Below are 20,024 nucleotides of genomic sequence, written 5' to 3'. Positions count from 1 at the left end.
GTCTTAAATTAATAACGCAAATGAAGCTGGTTTTTATTGGTGCCTTTCCTACCAGCACTTAGGATGTTGGCAATGAAAAATAACTCACTGTGGTTTTAGCAAAAGATGAGACCACTATTATTATTTGTGTAGTTATCCTTTCTATTGTGTATTAGTAAATACACAAAGATGTGAGTTTTCAAAAATACTGTACTTCTTTTAGTTCTTTACAATGCTCAAGGAAATCTTTAAGTAACTGAAGCAAAAGCCTTTCAATCATTTTGCACCTGCTGTAAAAGAAAGCTTCAGAGAAATAAGAATTGCCCAAAGACAGCACTTTATCTATGAAAACATTTCTGAAACATATTTAACTGAATATGAATACCTTAGTTTGGCTAGTCAATCAAGGTACAATTCAGAAAATTAACAGTAGGTATATTATGATATATTCTGCTGGCCAGACAGTGAATTGTTGCAATGTGTGGTAATGTGCTCTTAAAGATACAGTCCCTACTCTAGCACAGAAGAGAATTTAAACTGTCTCCCTACAAGGAAGAATGAACCTGGGGAAAACTCGTTGTCTGAAGACTATCCAGAAGACAAATATTTCACTGGACATATATGCTGTTTTGATAATGCCGTCTATGTTAAATGCCAATAGCAAGTTGCCAAGAGGAAAAAAAATGGATTGATAATGAAAAATTAACTTAATAGTAAGTGGTTAACAAGTGATTTCAAGGGTCACTAACCAAGAGAGGACTCAATCACTAACTTAACCTAAAAGTAATTGAATTTGGCATTAAAACACAAAATATATAACAGTATTTGTCAAATATGGTAAATCCAATAGTCACAGCTATTGCAAAAAGATTCCATAACAGAATAATTTCTTAGAGGAAAAAAAGTAGCATCAATGAAAGCCAGACATTAGAAATAACAAGACATCAAAGACACTCTTTCAACTTCTCAACTTCTGTCTGAAATACAGATGGATTTAGGATACTGTGAATAAAGGTATCAATGAAAATGTTAATAATATTGGCCCTGTAACTGATGACAATGGAGTACTCACTTGATTAACATACAGCTATGATTCTACAGTTGTTTTAAACATTTTTAAAATAAATAAGTGAATTTGCTTCATTTTAAAGCAACAATTGTTTAAATTCTACATACAGTAACTTAGGAGACATTTACCATACTAGTGTAAAAATGTTAGAGACAGAGAAAATTGCATTTTAGGTTATACCCCTTTAAAATTTCTATAAAAACAGTACTTCGATGTAGAAAGTGTCCCTCATCTAACCCTACCAAGAGAGAGTAAAGTGAGGTAATCTATTAACATTCATGAAAAGGATGTAAAAATCATGTGAAGGACTGTAGGTTTGATTTGTTATATTACAATAGCAGTGTGTTAGGACATACTAGAGCATATGGTTTAAGATATTCCTTGTATTATTACTTCAAATAAATAACATATATTATAATGGAATATTTCAGTCAATGATAAAGTTAAAATCTCTTCTGATATAAAAAAAAGTAATGTGTAAGAGTCTAGAAAATTTTAAAATTAAAACACTGAATTTTAGAACCTGAAGAGTCCGTCAAGACATTAACACTTACCACCTGAAAAGAAACCTGTTGATATCAATATTGGTTGTTACAAATCCAACCATTTATAAAGAGGAACATGACTAAATTTCTGTGAGACAATAGAGAGAAAACACTTAGTTGTTCACTGGCTTAAAAGAAAACCTACAAATGTAGTACAGATTAGCAACATAAGGAGGTTACCTGACTGCTGGTTTCACTTATAGCTTCTAAGAGTTTCTCAACTGCTGCTTGTAGTCGAGAGCTGATACTCAGCATAAGTTCTTCATTTTCAGGGTCTATTTCAGTTCCAGCAAAACCACTCCTCACAAGCCGTTCTGAGAGATCTGTCCCTTCTTCAGTTACTTTTGACCACATGCTACTGTCTTTTCTTGGCATATCACTTCCAGAATAAGAGGGTATAGACTCATCTGTAACTGGAATAACAGTATTTTATTTATTTATTTATTTATTTATTTTTTTTTAAAAGATTTTATTTATTCATTTGAGAGAGAATGAGATAGAGAGAGAGCATGAGAGGGGGGAGGGTCAGAGGGAGAAGCAGACTCCCTGCCGAGCAGGGAGCCCGATGCGGGACTCGATCCCGGGACTCCAGGATCATGACCTGAGCCGAAGGCAGTCGCCCAACCAACTGAGCCACCCAGGCGCCCTGGAATAACAGTATTTTAAAGGCATAAATCTACTATAATTAATAGTTACATTAAAAAAGTTACAAAATAAAATCAGTTAAAAGCTGAAATCATTGAACTATAGGTCTTTTGTTAAGGCCTTTTAATAACAACATTGCAATATAACAAATAGGGAAATACAGAATGTAATATTATTTGATAACCAAGCAGACAGAATGAAAAGGATAATGCTGTGCTAAGAGGGCTTTGCAGAAATTAATACTTGGGTTATTCAGTAATTTTTCTTTGACAAAAACCTTTTTTTTTTTTTTTAAGATTTACTTATTTATTTTAGAGAGAGAGCAAGAGCACACGCACATGCACACAAAGGAGGAAGGGGCAAGGGGAGAGAGGGAGAAAATCTCAAGCAGACTCCCTGCTGAGTGCGGAGCCCTATGCAGGGCTCAATCTCATGACCCGAGCCGAAATCAAGAGTCGGACGCCCAACCAACGGAGAAACCCAGGCACCCCTCTTTGATAAAAACTTCTAAAACAACGTCCAACAGATACTTACTAAGTGCCCACCATGCAGGATTTACTAAGTAATGGAGACACATAGGTGGTGGGATCTGGTTCCTATCCTCAAGGACTGTATGATGAGAAAATAAATACATAAATGATATGAAAAGAAAAACACTATGCAATGGGATATTCCACGTATATGGAAGGATAGAAGAAGTGCCAGATTTCGTCTAGAACAGATCCTCTGATTTTTTTTAAAAGAGTTATTTATTTGGGGGAGAGAGAGAGAGGGCAAGCAAGCAAGCAAGCAAGCAGGGGGAAGGACAGGTGGGGGAGAGAATCCTTAGACAGGCTCCCTGCTGAGCATGGAGCCCAACGCGGGGCTTGATCCCAGGACCTCAAGATTATGACCTGAGCTGAAACCAAGAGTTGGAGTCGAATGCTTAACTGACTGAGCCACCCAGGCGCCCCACAGATCCTCTGATTTCTGAGCACTATACTGGGTAGCATCACAAGCTCAGGCCAGACAGTAAAAGGGACTAAGATCATTTTGCAGCCTGAAATTTTGTAAGAAGTATATTACAAAGAGGTTAATAGACTGATGAGCAGTACTAATTTAACTATGAATGTATGTATCCACACTATTCTTATTTTTTATTTAAACAAAACTGAGTTTACATGAGCAGAGAATAAGCTTTGGAAGTGTTTTCTCTAAACTGAAATAAAAGCATAGCTTATTTATTGCTGTCATGGAATATGGTATTCATCTGTGGCAGCATACTACAACCCAACAATGAAATATCCTGAAGAGGAATGACCTATTCTTTTATTACATGTAGTGCTTATTTCTTATCAGTAACTTATCAGAAAGTGAACAAATTAACAGCAAACTTTAATTTCCAAAGTACTTAGAATATTCATTTTGAGGGGCGCCCAGGTGGCTTAGTCGTTAAGCGTCTGCCTTTGGCTCAGGTCATGATCCCAGGGTGCTGGGATCGAGCCCCGCATCAGGCTCCCTGCTCGGCGGGAAGCCTGCTTCTCCCTCTCCCACTCCTGCTGCTTGTGTTCCCTCTCTCGCTGTCTCTCTCTGTCAAATAAATAAAATCTTAAAAAAAAAAAAAAAAAAGAATATTCATTTTGATCTAGTCATCCAGGAGAATAGGAGCTATTTATTAAAATGTCTAGCTAAGCTAAAGTAGCTGGTGCCATGCATTTCTCTCAATCTCATGTATTAACCATATTAGGTAAAGATCTGAATGCAGCACATTCAATATTCACTGAGTACCTCCTCTGTACAAGTCACGGCTAGAGAATCCAAAACTGCATTCCAGTTGCAGTTAGTTACACTAAGTTCTTAGTGTAACAGCTAAAACAATTTTCACTTTGTATTTTTATTCTCAACACTTAAAAACAGACAGCAACCAGGCTAATATTTACTTATATTATTCCATGTATTCAAAACTGAATGTCTTGGTAATAGGGATTAATACTTCGTAAGTATTCATGAGTTCAAAAGGATCTTGGAATTCAAAATGAATTCATATCAAGTATAATACAATGTATATATTACAAAGTTACTAAACAAAATGAATGTAGTCTAGAAAATATTTTTGAAGAAGCTATGGAAGCAAGAAATATTAACTTTATAATTGGTGTTTAAAACTAAAAATATATGTTATATAGCATCTTTAAAATTAAATGCATTCTAGTGACCTTTTCTTTCTAATAAATACAGACAATTTGACAAATCTGAGGAAAGAGAATAGTTTGATACAATGCGGAGCCAAGGCTTTACGGGGTGAAAGTATGTGGAGAAGTTAGGATGGGGTGGGAGGAGAGCTAAAAGAAGGTAGCTGGAGCTAAAAGAAGGTAGCTGGAAAGGAGGCTGTGAATGGTTTTAACTTTTATAGGAACCTTGGGGTTTTGCTATAAATAATGGGTAGTAAATGATTTTTTGAACAGGAAGATATAAAATCTAGGAATCAGGAAACAAACTGCAGCAATGCAGAAAAAGGGCTGAAGAAGAGACAGGTTAGAAGACTATTGCAATCAGGGCGCCTGGGTGGCTCAGTCGTTAAGTGTCTGCCTTCGGCTCAGGTCATGATCCCAGGGTCCTGGGATCGAGCCCCGTGTCAGGCTCCCCGCTCAGCAGGGAGTCTGCTTCTCCCTCTCCATCTGTGAGCTCTCTCTCAAATAAATAAATAAATCTTAAAAAAAAAAAAAAAGAAAAGAAGAGTATTTCAATAGCCTAGGTGAGAAGTGTTGAAAGGTAGGGGGTTGGGGACAGGTCGGAGAAGACTAAATGTATAAGACAAGGGAGAAAGAAAGTAGTAAAAGATGACTCTGGGGTTTAAGCATAAATCATTCTTAGGTGACAGAAGAGTGATTAAGAGAAATACTTTAAAAATCAGGAGAAAGTGTATAGAGTAGGCATGAAAAATGAAGTTGGAAGTGTTAATGGACTAGGTAGAGAAGATGAGTCAACTCTTAGAAATTTCGGTCTGCAGAGCCTTAGAAGTCATTTGTATTAAGGCGAGAGTTGAAATCCTGAAAGTGGATACATTTATTTCATGAGCAGTAAACAATTGCTTTCCTGTTTCAGGAGAGAAGGAGGACAAACATAGTTGGCGCCTCCATAATAGAAACTAACAAAAGAACCTGTGTGGAAAAAAAAGTCACAGAAAGACAGAAGATGTTCCAGGAGACAAGAGAACATTTCATAAAAGGCAGAGATGTCAGTAATGTTATTTGTTTAGACACTCAAACAGGACAAGGACTGAGAAGATGCTATTGGATTTGACAACTGGGAAGTCACTGTTGTCCAGAGAGAACAGCTGTGGTACTGCAGGAAGAGAAACCAAAGCTGGTAAAAGTAGGAGTTGGTCTAATCTCTCATTGAGTTGGTCAAGGTTACCTTGAGTGAGGAGCAAAGTTAAGAAAAATGAACGCACTTCCCCCCCCGGCCCATATTATGAAGATATCAACATGCTTTGGGGAAAAAGAAGAAATCAATGGTGAGGGAAAAAAATTAAAGATACTGTATATTGCGTGGGAACAAATCTCAAGCACAAACTACAAAAGATACATAAAACAAAATGGCTTATAAAAAGCCACTGAAATTTTTTCAAATGTTAATGAAAAAATATATATTAAAGTATCTAGAAAAGGTGAAGATGTCAACTAGCTTAATGTATCTTATTGGTAACATTTTGAAGATACAAACAAAAATAATGTGAATATGTTCCAATGAAGAAATAGAACTTCTATTGTTGCTTATTCCAATGAAATAAAAGAATGAGAAAGACATCAAGGTTACATTGTATTTATAATAACTAGTCTTTGGGAGAAAAATCAGAGAAAAACATAAATTGGCAGGGCAATTTCATAAAATGCCAACAGAAATCTCAGAATTGTCATTTTGGTGAAGAGACTCATGATTTCACATTGGTGAAGCACTCAGATATGTGTCTTAAACAGCAGATGATGGTTATTCAAAAGTCCTTTAGTCATTTACTTTATGGATTTATACCATGTTCACTCCTTATCTTCCCAGATTAAGCAGGGTAGGTGATCCGACAGAGCATCCCCTAGCCCAAAGGCCTTCTGAAGATCTCTAAAGCTCCAAATGGAAACCACTGACTCTACTTTGCCTCTTATACCTGACAGATGAGTAAAGTGAACTGAAGCCCTGGGAGACTGATCTGCCCAGAGTTGCAGAGAGCTAGAGTAAGAATCAAGAGCCTGGTTAGATTACTAACCCAGCATTCTTTCTATCACATCACACTACTCCAAAAGGACACTGCAGCAGATGAGATTCAGTGCTTGGTCATCTGGAAAAATGAGGACGGACTAAATGAGATAGAGTGGTCAAGGAGGACCTCTCTGAGGAAGCAGCATTAAAGAGTATTCTAGGAAATAACTACTGTTGGCTATAGACATTTGGCCTTTATCCTAGAAACAATAGGAATATTTAAGATATGCAGTCATTGAGGAGACTGGAAGGTTGGGCTGACGGTCCTAAAGGCAGTTTCCCAGGAGGTATTCACATACTTTAGTTTCCCCTGAAAGTGGAAGGCTTCCCAAGGGGGTCAGTCTAGCAAGAAGCACACTATGTCAATGGTTAAGTTCTGATGTCACCTTCCTTTAGGATTTAAAAAATGTATTAACTTTATTGATTTTCCTCTTACAAAAGTAACAGAGGTAAGCATTCTACCACTGAGCCATCACAGTGCAGGCCTCAACTTTTCTTTCAACATATCCTAGGAGAACTCATTGTTATGAACTACTTTAATACTCACTCAAGTTCAACATAATTTCACACTGGCTCAAAATCTCCCTTTAGTTTCATAAACGAGGTTACTCTTATGAGGAGGCACACATTAGCAAATCAATTATTTACTTTAGAGAGTTAACAAGTCCACACATGCATAAAATCTAAACAAGTTTGGACTTGAAAGCTGAAAATAGATCACAAGTACTACTACCGACAATAAAAAGTCATATATAAAAACTGAAAAGCAAATGTTGCTTCATAATAAGACTGAACTTTTTCTGTCATATTAAATAAGACATAAAAGAAATATTTCTAAAGTTCCTTTTAGTTTTTACAATAAAGCTCCACAAAAAAATATGAAGGAACATCAGAAAAAATTCTTATAAATGGAACAGTGTCAATTTTTTTTAAGCCAATATATTCTTCAAAGTTTATCAGAAAATTCAGTTTTAAATGATAAATTCTATTAATTCAGTATTTCCTCCAAGATACAAAATGTGTATCTAGGTGTCCCCAAATGGTATTAGTGGTCATCCTAATTAGTTTGATAAACACTTCTACAATAAGACCAAGAAAGTATTACTTAATTCTTTTCTATACATCAAGATCTATATGTAGAAATAAAATAGCCCTTGATTGAGAGCTTAACAGAGAGTGAAGTTAATTTGACAAAATACTTCTATAAAGTTTGAAAAGAATGAATTTGAAAGTTTAAAAATTCAGTTATTATTTCAGCTCTTATTTTATTAAAAGGGTTTTTTTTTTTTTCCAAAAACTTTTTAAGATTTATTTACTCATTTTAGAGGGAGAGAGAGCAAGAGCACGAGTGGGAGGGGCAGAGGGAGAGGGAGAGAGAAACTCAAGCAGACTCCATGCTAAGGGTGGAGCTTAATGCAAGGCTCGATCTCATGACCCTGAGTCATGACCCTGAGATCACAACCTGAGCCAAAACCAAGAGTTGGATGCTCAACTGACTGCACCACCCAGGCACCCCAAGAGGTTTTTAAAATTATCTTTGTACTTAACTGAGGGAGTTTTACTTACAATTCCAAATCAAGCTTTTCTCTGCACTTGTAAACAGACTACTGGCCAACTTGCAATTAGGTACCCCTTCTGTAAGTGGGATAATTTCTTCTCATTTCTCCACTTGAAACTTAAACAGAATGCTCTCAAACACTGCAAATACTGGCATTTTTAGAAGGTTGGCCTCTAACTGGAGAGAAATGCTTGGGTGTGGAACGGTAGTAAAGTAGGGACTTGATCTGTTGATCCAAGAGTCCAGACCCTATCTTTCTCCATCTGACAAACTTTCTCACCTTTTGATTGCCTGATTTCCTCATCAACAAGGAATTAAAAAACAAGAGGGTAGATGTCAGCAGCGTGAAAGTAAGAAATTCAAAGAAGAGCCCAGCCCACACAGCTGGAAGAAGAGAGAATTAGGAAGAGAGCTACGTCATGTCAGGATCTAACCTCTGGATCCACACATATTCTGTCATACTTCAAACCACTTTTCCGAAAGGAAGAAAGGAGCTAGCAGAGGACAGTCTAAAGATCAAGTCTTGGGCTTCTTATCAAGACTTTCTTCTAACCATCTCAACAGATATGTGAAACTGATGCTAGATTCTTAAAAGCTCTTTATTTCTAAACTTTAGGGTGATTTTAGGATGTTGCCAATACCTCATGGATACTGGTAAGTGTCCTGAGAAGTGATGTGGAATTTTTCTTTTATGGTGGAGAAATTAAACAGTCTCTGGTTTATATAGCAAAGTAGTTAAAACCCTGAGTATGTACAACAACAACTCCAAGATACCCACTTGCAACTGCTATACAATAATGGTGTTTTGAGAATACTGGCTCCAAAGTATTTGTGTCTCAAGATTTTCTTGTTGGAAAAAACTTCAATATTGTCTCTTCTGTATTTTCAACACATAGCAAAACTGCCTCGAACTAAGAAAGATTTATTGAAGATAATGATGATAGTCTCAAACTAGTACCTCCTGTGTGTTCCTCATGGATACATGACTTTATAGGTGCCTCTGCTTCTGATCTCCAAATCAAGCTGGCAGATGACTGGACCTTACTAGATCTGTCTAGAATACCAAGAACATGGCGACCAATTGTTTCTTCAACAGCTGCTGTTGTCTTCACAACTTCTAAGAGAATCTTCAGAAGTCTGTTATTAGCTTTCTGGAGTGCAAACCTGTATAGATAAAGAAACATTTATTAAAATGCTTAATCTTTTTGAAGCAAACACTTAGCTTATGTCCCACAAAAAATCTGACTTGAAAAATATTATACGACCCTCTCTACTGAAATAATATGCAATCGCACTTAAAATGAAGTGCTTTTGTTTTTTATTTAAGAATTACATTATAAAATTTGTTTTCTTCTAAAAAGATTTTGGTCCATCAGTAAACTATAACATTTTTTTACAAATGTGCAATACTTTACTGACCTTAAATAAATCATGTAAGTTTTAGGTTAGTAAAGTTTCTAACTTGGAAGAAAATCACATTTAATCTTTTTATGTGTCAAACAATATAATTTAAAAATTCCACCAGAAAAATGCATATTTCTACAACTTCCCGGTGATAATCTAGATAATTAAATTACAAAAACAGGCAGAGACCTATTTTTAAAAAGGTCTGTTGTGCAATATCACTATCTGCCAACACCAGAGGGAATATCATAGGACATTCTTTATTATATCTGCTCCAGAGACAGAAATTTCTCAAGTTACATAAACCACATTCATTTCAGCCAGAAGGAACTTATTTTCAACCAAATGGAATTAATAGTGCATCTGTCTTTTTAAAAAGATGTCATTTTCATTTGCAAAAAAAAAAAGAAAATTATAAAACAGTGCTAACCACCCACCTAAATATCTCAGCAAAAATAATCACTGTTAACATTTTAAGATCTATTTTTCTAGGCTTCCCCTTCGCCTCATAAATATATACATTTTAAAAAACAAAAATGGAATTATCCAGAGCAAAGAGTTTTTGTAAGTTTTTTTTGTTTTTTGCTTAACACAAACATCTTTTCATGTCAAGAAATATACTGCCATAAATGCTGATTCAGAAGATTATCTGATTAATCTTCTGAATAACTATACAATTCTGTTGTCCTAATAGCTTAATTCAATAAGAGTACTATAGTGGCAAACTTTATATTTAATATAAAATAAGAGACTTTTATGGTAAAGGTCCTCTGCCTTAAGACAGTTTGCTCTCTCAACTACACACTGTGGGAGATCACCAACAATCAGGTTAAAGGATATCTGTTTTCACAGGCACATGACATAACTATTTTAAGACAAGGTAATAAACGGACAAGTTTTCCTTCAGTATTTGTCAAGTGAAAGAGAGAGTTCTATTTTTGTACCTAGATCAAGTTCTCTGCTTACATGAGACCAGGACATTAAAAATAAAACTCTAATTTAGTTAGTAGTAAGTCAGTTAAGGGTTTTATTTAATTTTTTCTTAGGTTTTGTTCAAGCCCCAAACACCTCAGGATTAGGATAATTTGAAAATATTTCTAGGGGCACCTGGGTGGCTCAGTCTAGTTAAGCGTCTGCCTTCAGCTCAGGTCATGATCCCAGGGTCCTGGGATCGAGCCCTGCATCAGGCTCCCTGCTCCGCAAGAAGCCTGCTTCTCCCTCTCCCACTCCCCCTGCTTGTGTTCCCTCTCTCACTGTGTCTCTCTCTGTCAAATAAAAAAAATAAAATCTTTAAAAAAAACTATTTATAAATATGAGAAATGATTAAAATTAATATGATGGTAAAGAGAAATAAATATAAATACTCATTTATTAGCACTCACTGCAAAAATTCCTAAAAATTAAATACTACATAGTTTTAAAAATATACCAATTAGAGATAAATAATATAAAATAAACAAAATGTTTATTTTATATTGCCATGGTAACTCTAATTTTCATACACTGTCTTTCTTGTTTGAGTTCCATACTGACTGTGTTCCATACTGATGATCCAATGGGGAAGCCAAAATCTTAGGGGCCAAATTCCTCCATGCAAGCTGAGGAAGGAGGTTAGGAGGACACAGAGGGTTGACAGTCACAGAAATTGGAAAAGGAGGAAATTAAGTTAGTAGATATTAATTTAATTTAAAATTAAAGAAATTATTTTCATTTGAACAAAACAAATTTTAAAATATTCTGCTTACAGTCCTTAATATGGGGGTGAATTCTCATTTAATATTTTACATTTTTATATTAACATCTACAAAATCAAGTCAGGGGAAGTTTTGTTAACATCGGATCATTAATTTATTCCTCTATAAAAGTGGGATATGGATTAAAAGTTCTCATCTTATATGCAGTAAATGAATGAAAGAAGCTAACTGTAGACTATCACACTTCATTTTTTTCTCATCACAAGCAAGGGGAATGCATGTCCATATACTGAAGAAATACACTCACAAGTGCAATTATGTTTTTTAGGATAAAAAATGGCATACGAGCAGAATAAAATTAAGGTTCAATAATCAAATAATGCCTTATCATTTACTGAGATAAGTACATGATCAATATCCAAACAAAAATTACCTTACATAAAAAAGATTTTTAAAAATTTGTCTATTTATCAAAAATTGACAGTTCCTTACATACACAGTAAAATGGACAAATAAATGTACAAGATCAAAATAAGGACAAATAAAGTTTACCACACTGAAACAACTATTTAATTCCCTTTGTACCAAAAACAAACAAACAAACAAACAAAAAAACCAAACACATTCTGTATACCTTTCATTGGTCAGAATATCAGGAGGCACATCTTCAGGTTTTCTGTCTGACTCCTTTTCTTTAAAGGTCTGTTCTTCAATTTCCTCTTGGTTTTCATCTCCATTCTGTTTAAGTTTGTATAAAGGCAGAGAGGACAAAACAGAAAGAAAACCTGTCATCCTGGAAACAGCATGTCATTCTTCTATATTGTTATGAGGTGAAATAGAAATCTCTGCAGGCAAAATAGATAATCTTTGAAATAATATTTAACTACATTTTATCAAGGGATTAGCATTATCAAAAAAGATAAGGCAACCTAATGCAGAGATGAAAAGAACTTTAATGGGTTCTAGCTAATGCAGGCTCTAGTGTGACATCAAGTTAGCTGGGCTGCTCCCTGGTGAAACAGTTGGGTGCTGCTACAGCAATGTCCTATGCAAATTACCTTACATAGAAGGACTCCACCTACCTTGCATGTAAACAATCACAAATACATTAAGCTCAACGCCTATAAAAAATACACTGGACACCAACAACAAAGACAAACAGATCCTACTGCATTGTTGATCCATTGCTCCTAGGTGGGCCAAAGTCCATACTACCTGTGTCTGCGTACTGCTGTTGCGCAGCTCACAACACAGCTTCTCTCTTCCAGCTAGAGACAGCTGCTTTAGTGCTTCCAGCTCCTCTAAAAGCACCCTCTCTCTCTCTGAAACCAGGTTTTCATTATCTATTGAGGATCTCTAAATAAGAAAAAAGGTCATGAGAGAATATTGTTTGCGACAGAAGAAAAAAAGAGCAGAAATAATTAGCTTATTTCTTTTAACCCCCTGGAACCAAGAGGCCCTTTCTACCTATGAATTACATCCCATGATTAGGGGTTAAAAGCATATATAAAGTTCAATGCAAAATATGAAACTTAAAAAAGCTAATTCCAGAATTGGTGAAGCTCAATTAATATTATTTTTATACACCAATTTTGCATTGAAAATTAGGAGGTTTGAATTCACAAAATGCAATGAAGAAAAGCAATATCAATTTTTCCAAATGATATGTTTTATGTTCAACTCTCAATTTTCCTATTATTCTATATTTGAAAGAACATATTTCAAGATTTCTTTTTTTAATCTGTTTAAGTTTTCAAAATAAATGGAATAAATTTGTTTTTATAGGAACGTCTATATAAATATTTCTTGCTTTTCTGTAATGATTTTGTGAGTATACTATATACAGCAATTGATAAGAATCCAGCTCCCAAATACCAAGGAGTAAGGAAAGGGATAAGAATGTTACGTAAATCTGCATTTCTCAAATCAAGAAGAGATGTTTCCCTGGAGAAAGTTCCAGAAACATACTACTTCAGATTCCCATTCATGATTAAAAAGATAGATTATAGATAGATAAAGGTAAACCTTGGAGATGCTAATTGGTGGACTCACAAAACTAGAAATGAATATGGGAAAAATGACTGTAAACTGCATCTCAGCACAAAGAATTTCCAAAACTGTCAAAGTGCTTTTGTTGTGTATGGTCAACGGAATGATTCAAAACATACAAACAACCTTATAGCCACTTTTCCAATGGCGAAAGGGCAGATAAATAAAATGGCACAGAGGCAAGGCACTCCAAGGGTGGGTCAGGTGTTCTTAACAAGATCTAAGGCTGCTGTGCTGATGGGAGTCCGTTCCTGATGTTAAAGGTTTGTATTTATTCAGATGTTGGCAATAATACTGACTTTTAAAAAAAGGCTCCATAAAGAATACTGTTATTTTAATTGAGGATAAAAGGGACTCTAAGTCCCATACCTGGGCTAACTGTCTATTCAGTCTCTTAATCTCTTCTTGGAGCTGTTCCTGGTCTTCTCGCTGTCTCTCCATCTGGCGCATGTGTGCCTGCCGTAACAGTTCTGTTGCCTGCTGATGTTCCTGGTATTGTCGTACAAGTTCCTGCCTCATATCTTCCAACTGTTCTTCATTTAACATTAGTTGTCTATTAGCATCCATACTTGACACCAAAATCTCATCATGGATCTACAATAGTTAAAAAAAAAAAAAAAAGACAGCCATCATAAAACATTTCGTGGAAATTTTTCAGTGTCAACATCATTAGAAACGAATATGAAAGCAATTCTAACCCCACAAAGCACCTGATTTTTTATCCCCATTACTAAACTAATAAAGTAAAAAAAAAAGAAATTTGGCTTAATTGTAATTCCAAGTCTGGTGTGAAGTTAGTTTATTATCATTACACAGGTTATTTTCTAAAAGCAAAATAGTTGTTTAGCAGTTAGTTTAGAGGCAATCTGATTCTAAGAGAGAAGAAAAAGAAAGACTAAAAATCCTCAGGATGCCTTCTGCTCTTAATGAAGCTGTAACTCCATTATCCCTCTTGACATTTTATGACGGGGAGATAATATAAATGGAATATTTATAATTTAAAATGAAAATTAAATTTATAAAACGTGAAAATTTTTACCTATTTAATTTATATTATGCAGTGGTCATCACAGTACTACAGAGAACTGCTTGATAAGAAACAATTTTCACTAATTTTTATTTGGAAATAAAAGCTTTATATTCCACTTTCTCAAATTCATAAGAAATCAACTCCTTAATGAAGTTCAGAAGTACTTCAATTCCCAAAGAGCTACTACTTAAACGAACAGTTGCTGGTAAACTAAAGAGGTTTTCACAAATACCTTAGTTTTGCACTTCATGAAGAAGTTGACAATTTTATTTGAATATGCCTCTAAATAAGACATAACCCATCCTGAACATTAATAAAAAATTTGAATTTAGATAATTTTTAAATGTAGGATTTATTACTTTCTGTTAAACACACAGTTGTGGTATAGACACAGAACAGATCCTCCATTAATGAATAAGTAAAGAAGAAAAGAATTAGTATATACAGAGTACAATACTTTAAATTATCTTCTTAAACAGGTAGCTATTTCCTTGTGATGTTATTATCACATTAAATGAAGCAAATATTTTATTCATACATACTGCTAAACTACAGGATAATTAATCTTAAATTGACTGAAACAAAATTAATGCAAGTATAACTTACAGTGAGATTTTACCATGCACAGTATGTACAAGATTAACAATACTATGAACCAGACTTGTTTTATTTAATAATAATATTAAATCATTTATTCATATATAAGTAATAAAACACAATCATAATGCTAATCCCTAAGTCAAGACTAGATACCTTCCTCCCCCATTAAGGAATATTAATTACTGGTACTATTTTTATAGTGAAGGAAGTCACAATTTCTTATACAAAGAAGCACACTTACAGGGTCTCTGACTATAAATGTTTTATCTTTGGAGAACATTTCTTCTGAAATAGTCAGTTCATGGTCCTTCGATTCTAGTTTATCATCAAGATTATCATTGTTTGATAACAGAACTTCCTTTCCATTTTCTCCTAACTCTTTACTGAGTGGTTTAAATTCTTCTTTAAATTTCATGTCCATTGCTTCAAAAGTTTGACCCTGTGATAATTTCATTTTATTTAAATGTTCTTGCTGACAGAAAGCATGTGCTTGTTTTGACGATGTAGTATCCTCTTTTTCCCCAGATATTCTAGATAGTTCAGTTTGTTGAGCAAATGCTATACTCATTGATACAATGACCTAAAAAAATAAACGAAAAGGATTAGATTTATAAATACTGGCAGGAATTTATTTATTTAAAAAAAATTTTTTTAATTTAAATTCAATTAATTAACATATAATGTATTACTGGTTTCAGAGGTACAGGCCTGTGATTCATCATATATAATATCCAGTGCTCCTTAAATCATATGCCCTCTTTAATGTCCATCACCCAGTTACCCCATCCCCTTACCCCCTTACTCTCCAGCAACTCTCAGTTTGTTTCCTATGATTAAGAGGCTCTTATGGTTTGTCTCCCTCTCTGGTTTTGTCTTGTTTTATTTTTTCCTCTCTTCCCCTATGATCCTCTGTTTTGTTTCTTAAACTCCACATGTGAGTGAAACCATATGTAATTGTCTTTCTCTGATTGACTTATTTCGCTTAGCATAATACCATCTAGTTCCATCCACATCATACCAGCAGGAATTTAAAAAGCAAGTTACTAGTCAAAATGGTTTTATTTATTTATTTATTTTTAAGATTTTATTTATTTGAGAAAGAGAGAGAGCATGAGAGAGCAGGGGGTGGGGGGTGGAGGAGTAGAGGGAGAGGGAGAAGCAGACGCCCCACTGAGCAGGGAACCTGACGTGGAGCTTGATCCCAGAACCCTGGGATCATGACCTGAGCTGAAGGCAGACTCTTAACCAACGGAGCCACCCAGACGCCCCTCAAAATGGTTTTAAACTAAAAGAAATCCTACAAAAAGTGACAGAGATAATCTCTCTTTTACATGCCTTTAATATTCTCTAACTAGTGCTCAAGATCTCAAGACTAGCTTTTACTTTAATTTCCTGTCTTGAACCTGATCTGCTTGTCTCTCAATACTAAGAATGCAATACAGACAAAAAGATTAAAAATATGAAAGAGAAGCAAAGAGATATGAAGGATAGAGTGAGAATGTTCAACCAACATCTAATCATTGTTCTAGGAGGATATATTAGAGAATAACGGAAAGGAACTATTTCATGGGTAATAGGTGAGAATACATTAGGTAACACTCCTAAGAGTCAAGAAGACCAATGAATCTTGGAAGGACAAATATAGAGAACACCAAAAACAAAAAGTTCTTAAAAGTTCTATTATTGCATAATAAAAAGGTGTATTACCTATGAGGGAACAACAATTAAAATGACAAGGACTTCCTTAGCAGAAACAAGAGGAAGTCAGAAAACAATGAAAGGTTATCTTAAAGGTTCTGACAAAAAAATAACCGTCAACCCAGATTTGAATGGTCAATAAAACCATCTTTCAGGAATAAAAGCAAAATAAAAACATGAAATAAAAACAGAGTTTACTCCTAGTAGATTGTAAGTAAAAGAATTTCTAAAGGATATCCCTCAAAAGGCAGAAAATGATCCTAGAGGGAAGGCATTAGATGCAAAAAGGATTAGAGCATTAAAATTTCTTTTTGTAAATATGAAGATAAATCTAAACACTGACGGGTATAAAGCAATAATTCTATCTAAATTGTGGAATAAAAAGATGTAAGACAGAGACTTGTAATTCTAGTTAGCATAAGTGAAACCCACTACAGCCTCTCTTTCCCACAACTGAAAACTGAACAAAATACAAAAGCAACTACCAGAGAACTCTGAAAAGTTAACAAAAACAAGCAAACTGCAGAGGGTGTTAAAACTTGAAAAAATTTGTATGAAGAAGGCAAAACAGAACTTATGGCCTGTCCCTAACTGGGTTTTCTATTTTAGTTTAAAAGAAATGCTAAAGGGAGTTTTTCAAGCTGAAGGGAAATAATACCAGAGGAAAACCTGAAGTCTGAATAACAGCAGAATACTCATTCTTTTCAAGTATGCATGGAGCATTCAACCAGAACATATTTAGGGCAATAAATTCAAATAAACTGAAATCATACAAAGTATGTCTGACCACAAAGAAATTAAAAATTATACATTAATTAACAGACGAGATCTGAAAACCCCTAAAATGTGGAAATTTAACAACACATTTCTAAGTAACTCACGAATCAAAGAGGATGTCACAAAAGAAATCAAATATTCAGATTGAATGAAAATGTGTAGAATGCAGTTTAAAAAAATTTTTTAAAGATTTTATTTATTTGTCAGAAAGAGAGAGAGAGCTCAAACGGGGGGAGTGGCAGGCAGAGGGAGAAGCAGGCTCCCTGCAGAGCAAGGAGCCTGATGTGGGACTCGATCCCAGGACCCTGGAATCATGACCTGAGCTGAAGGCAGACACTTAACTGACTGAGCCACCCAGGCATCCCTAGAATGCAGCTTAAAGGTGTGCTTAAAGGGAAACTTAAAGTAGTAAATGTATGTATCAGGAAAGAGGAAAGGTCTTTTAGGAAATCAGAAAAAGAAAGCAAATTAAACCCAAAGCAAGCAGAAATAAGTAAAAAAATAAAGAAAGCAATCAATGAAAGTAAAACAAAAGGAATTTTTTAAAAACCCAAAAGCTGGATACTTGAAAATATCAATACAAGTGATAAACTTCTAGCCAGAATGAGAGAGAAAAAAGTGAGAAAGTAGAGATTACTTACAGATCCCACAGACATTAAGTGATAAAGCAATAGTATAAACAACTTCACCAACATAAATTCAACAGTTTAGATGAAATGGACCAATTCCTTGAGTGACACAAACTAACAAAGCTCACTCTAAAAGAAATAGATTCCATGAATAAAACAAAATCTATTAAAGAAATTGGATTCACAGTTTAACAAAGCCTTCTGTCAAGGAAACCTCCAGGCCCTGTTGGTTTCACTAGCAAATTCTATAAAATATTTAAGAATAAAATAATACCGCAGTGCCTAGGTGGCTCAGTTGGTTGAGTGTCTGACTCTTGATTTTGGCTCAGGTCATGATCTCAGGGTCATGAGATTAAGCCCCGCATCGGGCTCCGTGCTCAATGCAGAGTCTGCTTGTCCCTCTCTCTCTGCCCCTCTCCCCCAAAATAAAATAAAATAAAATAAAACCAATTCTACATAAATTCCTCCAGAAAATAGAAGAGGGAATATATTTCAACACTGTACAAGGCCAGCATTATCCTGATGTCATAACCAAACATATTACAAGAAAACAAAACTATGGATGATGTTCCTCATGAAAACAGACATAAATATCCTTGACAAAATATTAGCAAACAGAATCCAGCAATATAAAAAGAAAGAGACTGTCTCCAAATGAACATGAACAAACTTGGGGGTGATGGAAATGTTTTACATCTCCATTGTGCGTTGGTTTCATAACTAAACATCTGTTAAAACTCACCAAATTTTGCACTTACAACTGGTGAATTTCATTAAATGTAAATTATACCTCAGTAAAGATGATAATAAACAACAATAAAAATCTGACCATATGTTAGGTCATAAAGGAAGCTTCTGAAATTCTGAAAAATTTGTATCATGAAGATCCACTTTCTTTAGACTAGAAATGAGTAACAATTAAAAGAAACAAATAATTAAAATTAAATTAAAAGGTCTGGAAACTAAAAAACTCAACTAAAGACTCAACTACCTTGTTATTCTCTCCTTCCCATTTCACTATCCTATCTAACAAATCCCACCTGTGATTACAGGTGACTCTGCGGACACTCTGCCTGTGTAAACTGAGCTTAGCTGAAAAGAAAAAAAAAAATCCAACCAAGCTGAATGGTCTTATTTTAAATTTGTAACTATTACCCTTGCATGAGCCCTTCAGGATACTGGGCAAATCTACTCAATTTCCCTTGTCTTTTCCATTTTTTATTCCTTCTCCTAGACAGCCCTTTCTCCTTAAAGCTTCAATGTCTTCTCTTCCTTTCTCATTCTCAGGTACTGACCTTTCTTCTTAGTTTAGTGAGAAAATAGAAGCAATCAAAAGAGAACTTCCAAAGGTCCAAATATCACATCTGAAAACATCCTGAATCATGAACCAAATATTCTCTGCCTTCCTTCTTGTTATTATGGATTAAACTGCCATGCTCCTATCTAATGGCAACCCTCCTGGTTGCATCTCCTCTCCGCTCCTCAAGGACACTGCTCCAACAACTGTTTCTCTCTCTCCTGAATTAGCTATTTTTTTTTCCTTCTCTCCTTAATCATCTCTATTAACAAAGAAATATGATATTTTTCTTCTTAAACAGGAACAAAACAGCAACAACAAAAACCTACTGCTTGACTCCCTCTATTATTCCTGAGCTACCACTCTATTTCTCTGCTGCCCTTTCATAATTAGATAAAACTAATTTATCTCTTCATTCTTCCCCTGCACTCTCTCAAATCCAATCAGTTTGTCTGCATCACCCTCATCAAATGTGTTCTTGTGAAAGTCACCCATGATTTCACATTGTAAAATCCAATAATAAATTTGCAGTTCTAATCATTCTTGATGGATCAGAAACCTCTGACACAGTTTAATACATTGTCTTCTTGATACACTTTTATTACTTGGCTACTGTGATGCAGTCTTTTGTTCTTCCCGTATTTAACTTACTGCTTTTTCTCCATCTTCTTTGTTCTTCCTCATTTCTCTGATCTCTAAACACTGGCATGATCCAGGCTCAGCCCCCAGACCTCTGCTCTGTCTACAGTCACTACATTAGTGTTTTTCAAATTTTTTCACTGCAACCACGGCAAACACACACACACAACAATAAAAA

The 20,024-nt window shown here is 34.9% G+C and overlaps 1 protein-coding gene across 3 annotated transcripts in view; it reads right to left on the bottom strand.

The window, feature by feature from the left end:
• Positions 1-20,024, bottom strand: part of AKAP9 (A-kinase anchoring protein 9) — a 197,807-nt gene that overhangs the window by 61,265 nt on the left and 116,518 nt on the right. For 2 of the 3 annotated variants that reach the window (XM_078059240.1, XM_078059241.1), the window contains 7 exons: positions 15,048-15,386; positions 13,546-13,770; positions 12,340-12,483; positions 11,762-11,865; positions 10,936-11,031; positions 8,988-9,193; positions 1,774-2,006 (listed from right to left, as the gene is read on the bottom strand). In XM_078059240.1, coding sequence (XP_077915366.1) covers positions 1,774-2,006; positions 8,988-9,193; positions 10,936-11,031; positions 11,762-11,865; positions 12,340-12,483; positions 13,546-13,770; positions 15,048-15,386 — 1,347 coding nt within the window. The remainder of the gene's footprint in view (positions 1-1,773; positions 2,007-8,987; positions 9,194-10,935; positions 11,032-11,761; positions 11,866-12,339; positions 12,484-13,545; positions 13,771-15,047; positions 15,387-20,024) is intronic. The other variant, XM_036113321.2, reaches the window with a different exon arrangement.

This window comes from Halichoerus grypus, chromosome 12, assembly GCF_964656455.1.
Source record: "Halichoerus grypus chromosome 12, mHalGry1.hap1.1, whole genome shotgun sequence".
Classification (NCBI taxonomy): Eukaryota; Metazoa; Chordata; class Mammalia; order Carnivora; family Phocidae; genus Halichoerus; species Halichoerus grypus.
This window is presented reverse-complemented; position numbering and strand designations above follow the sequence as displayed.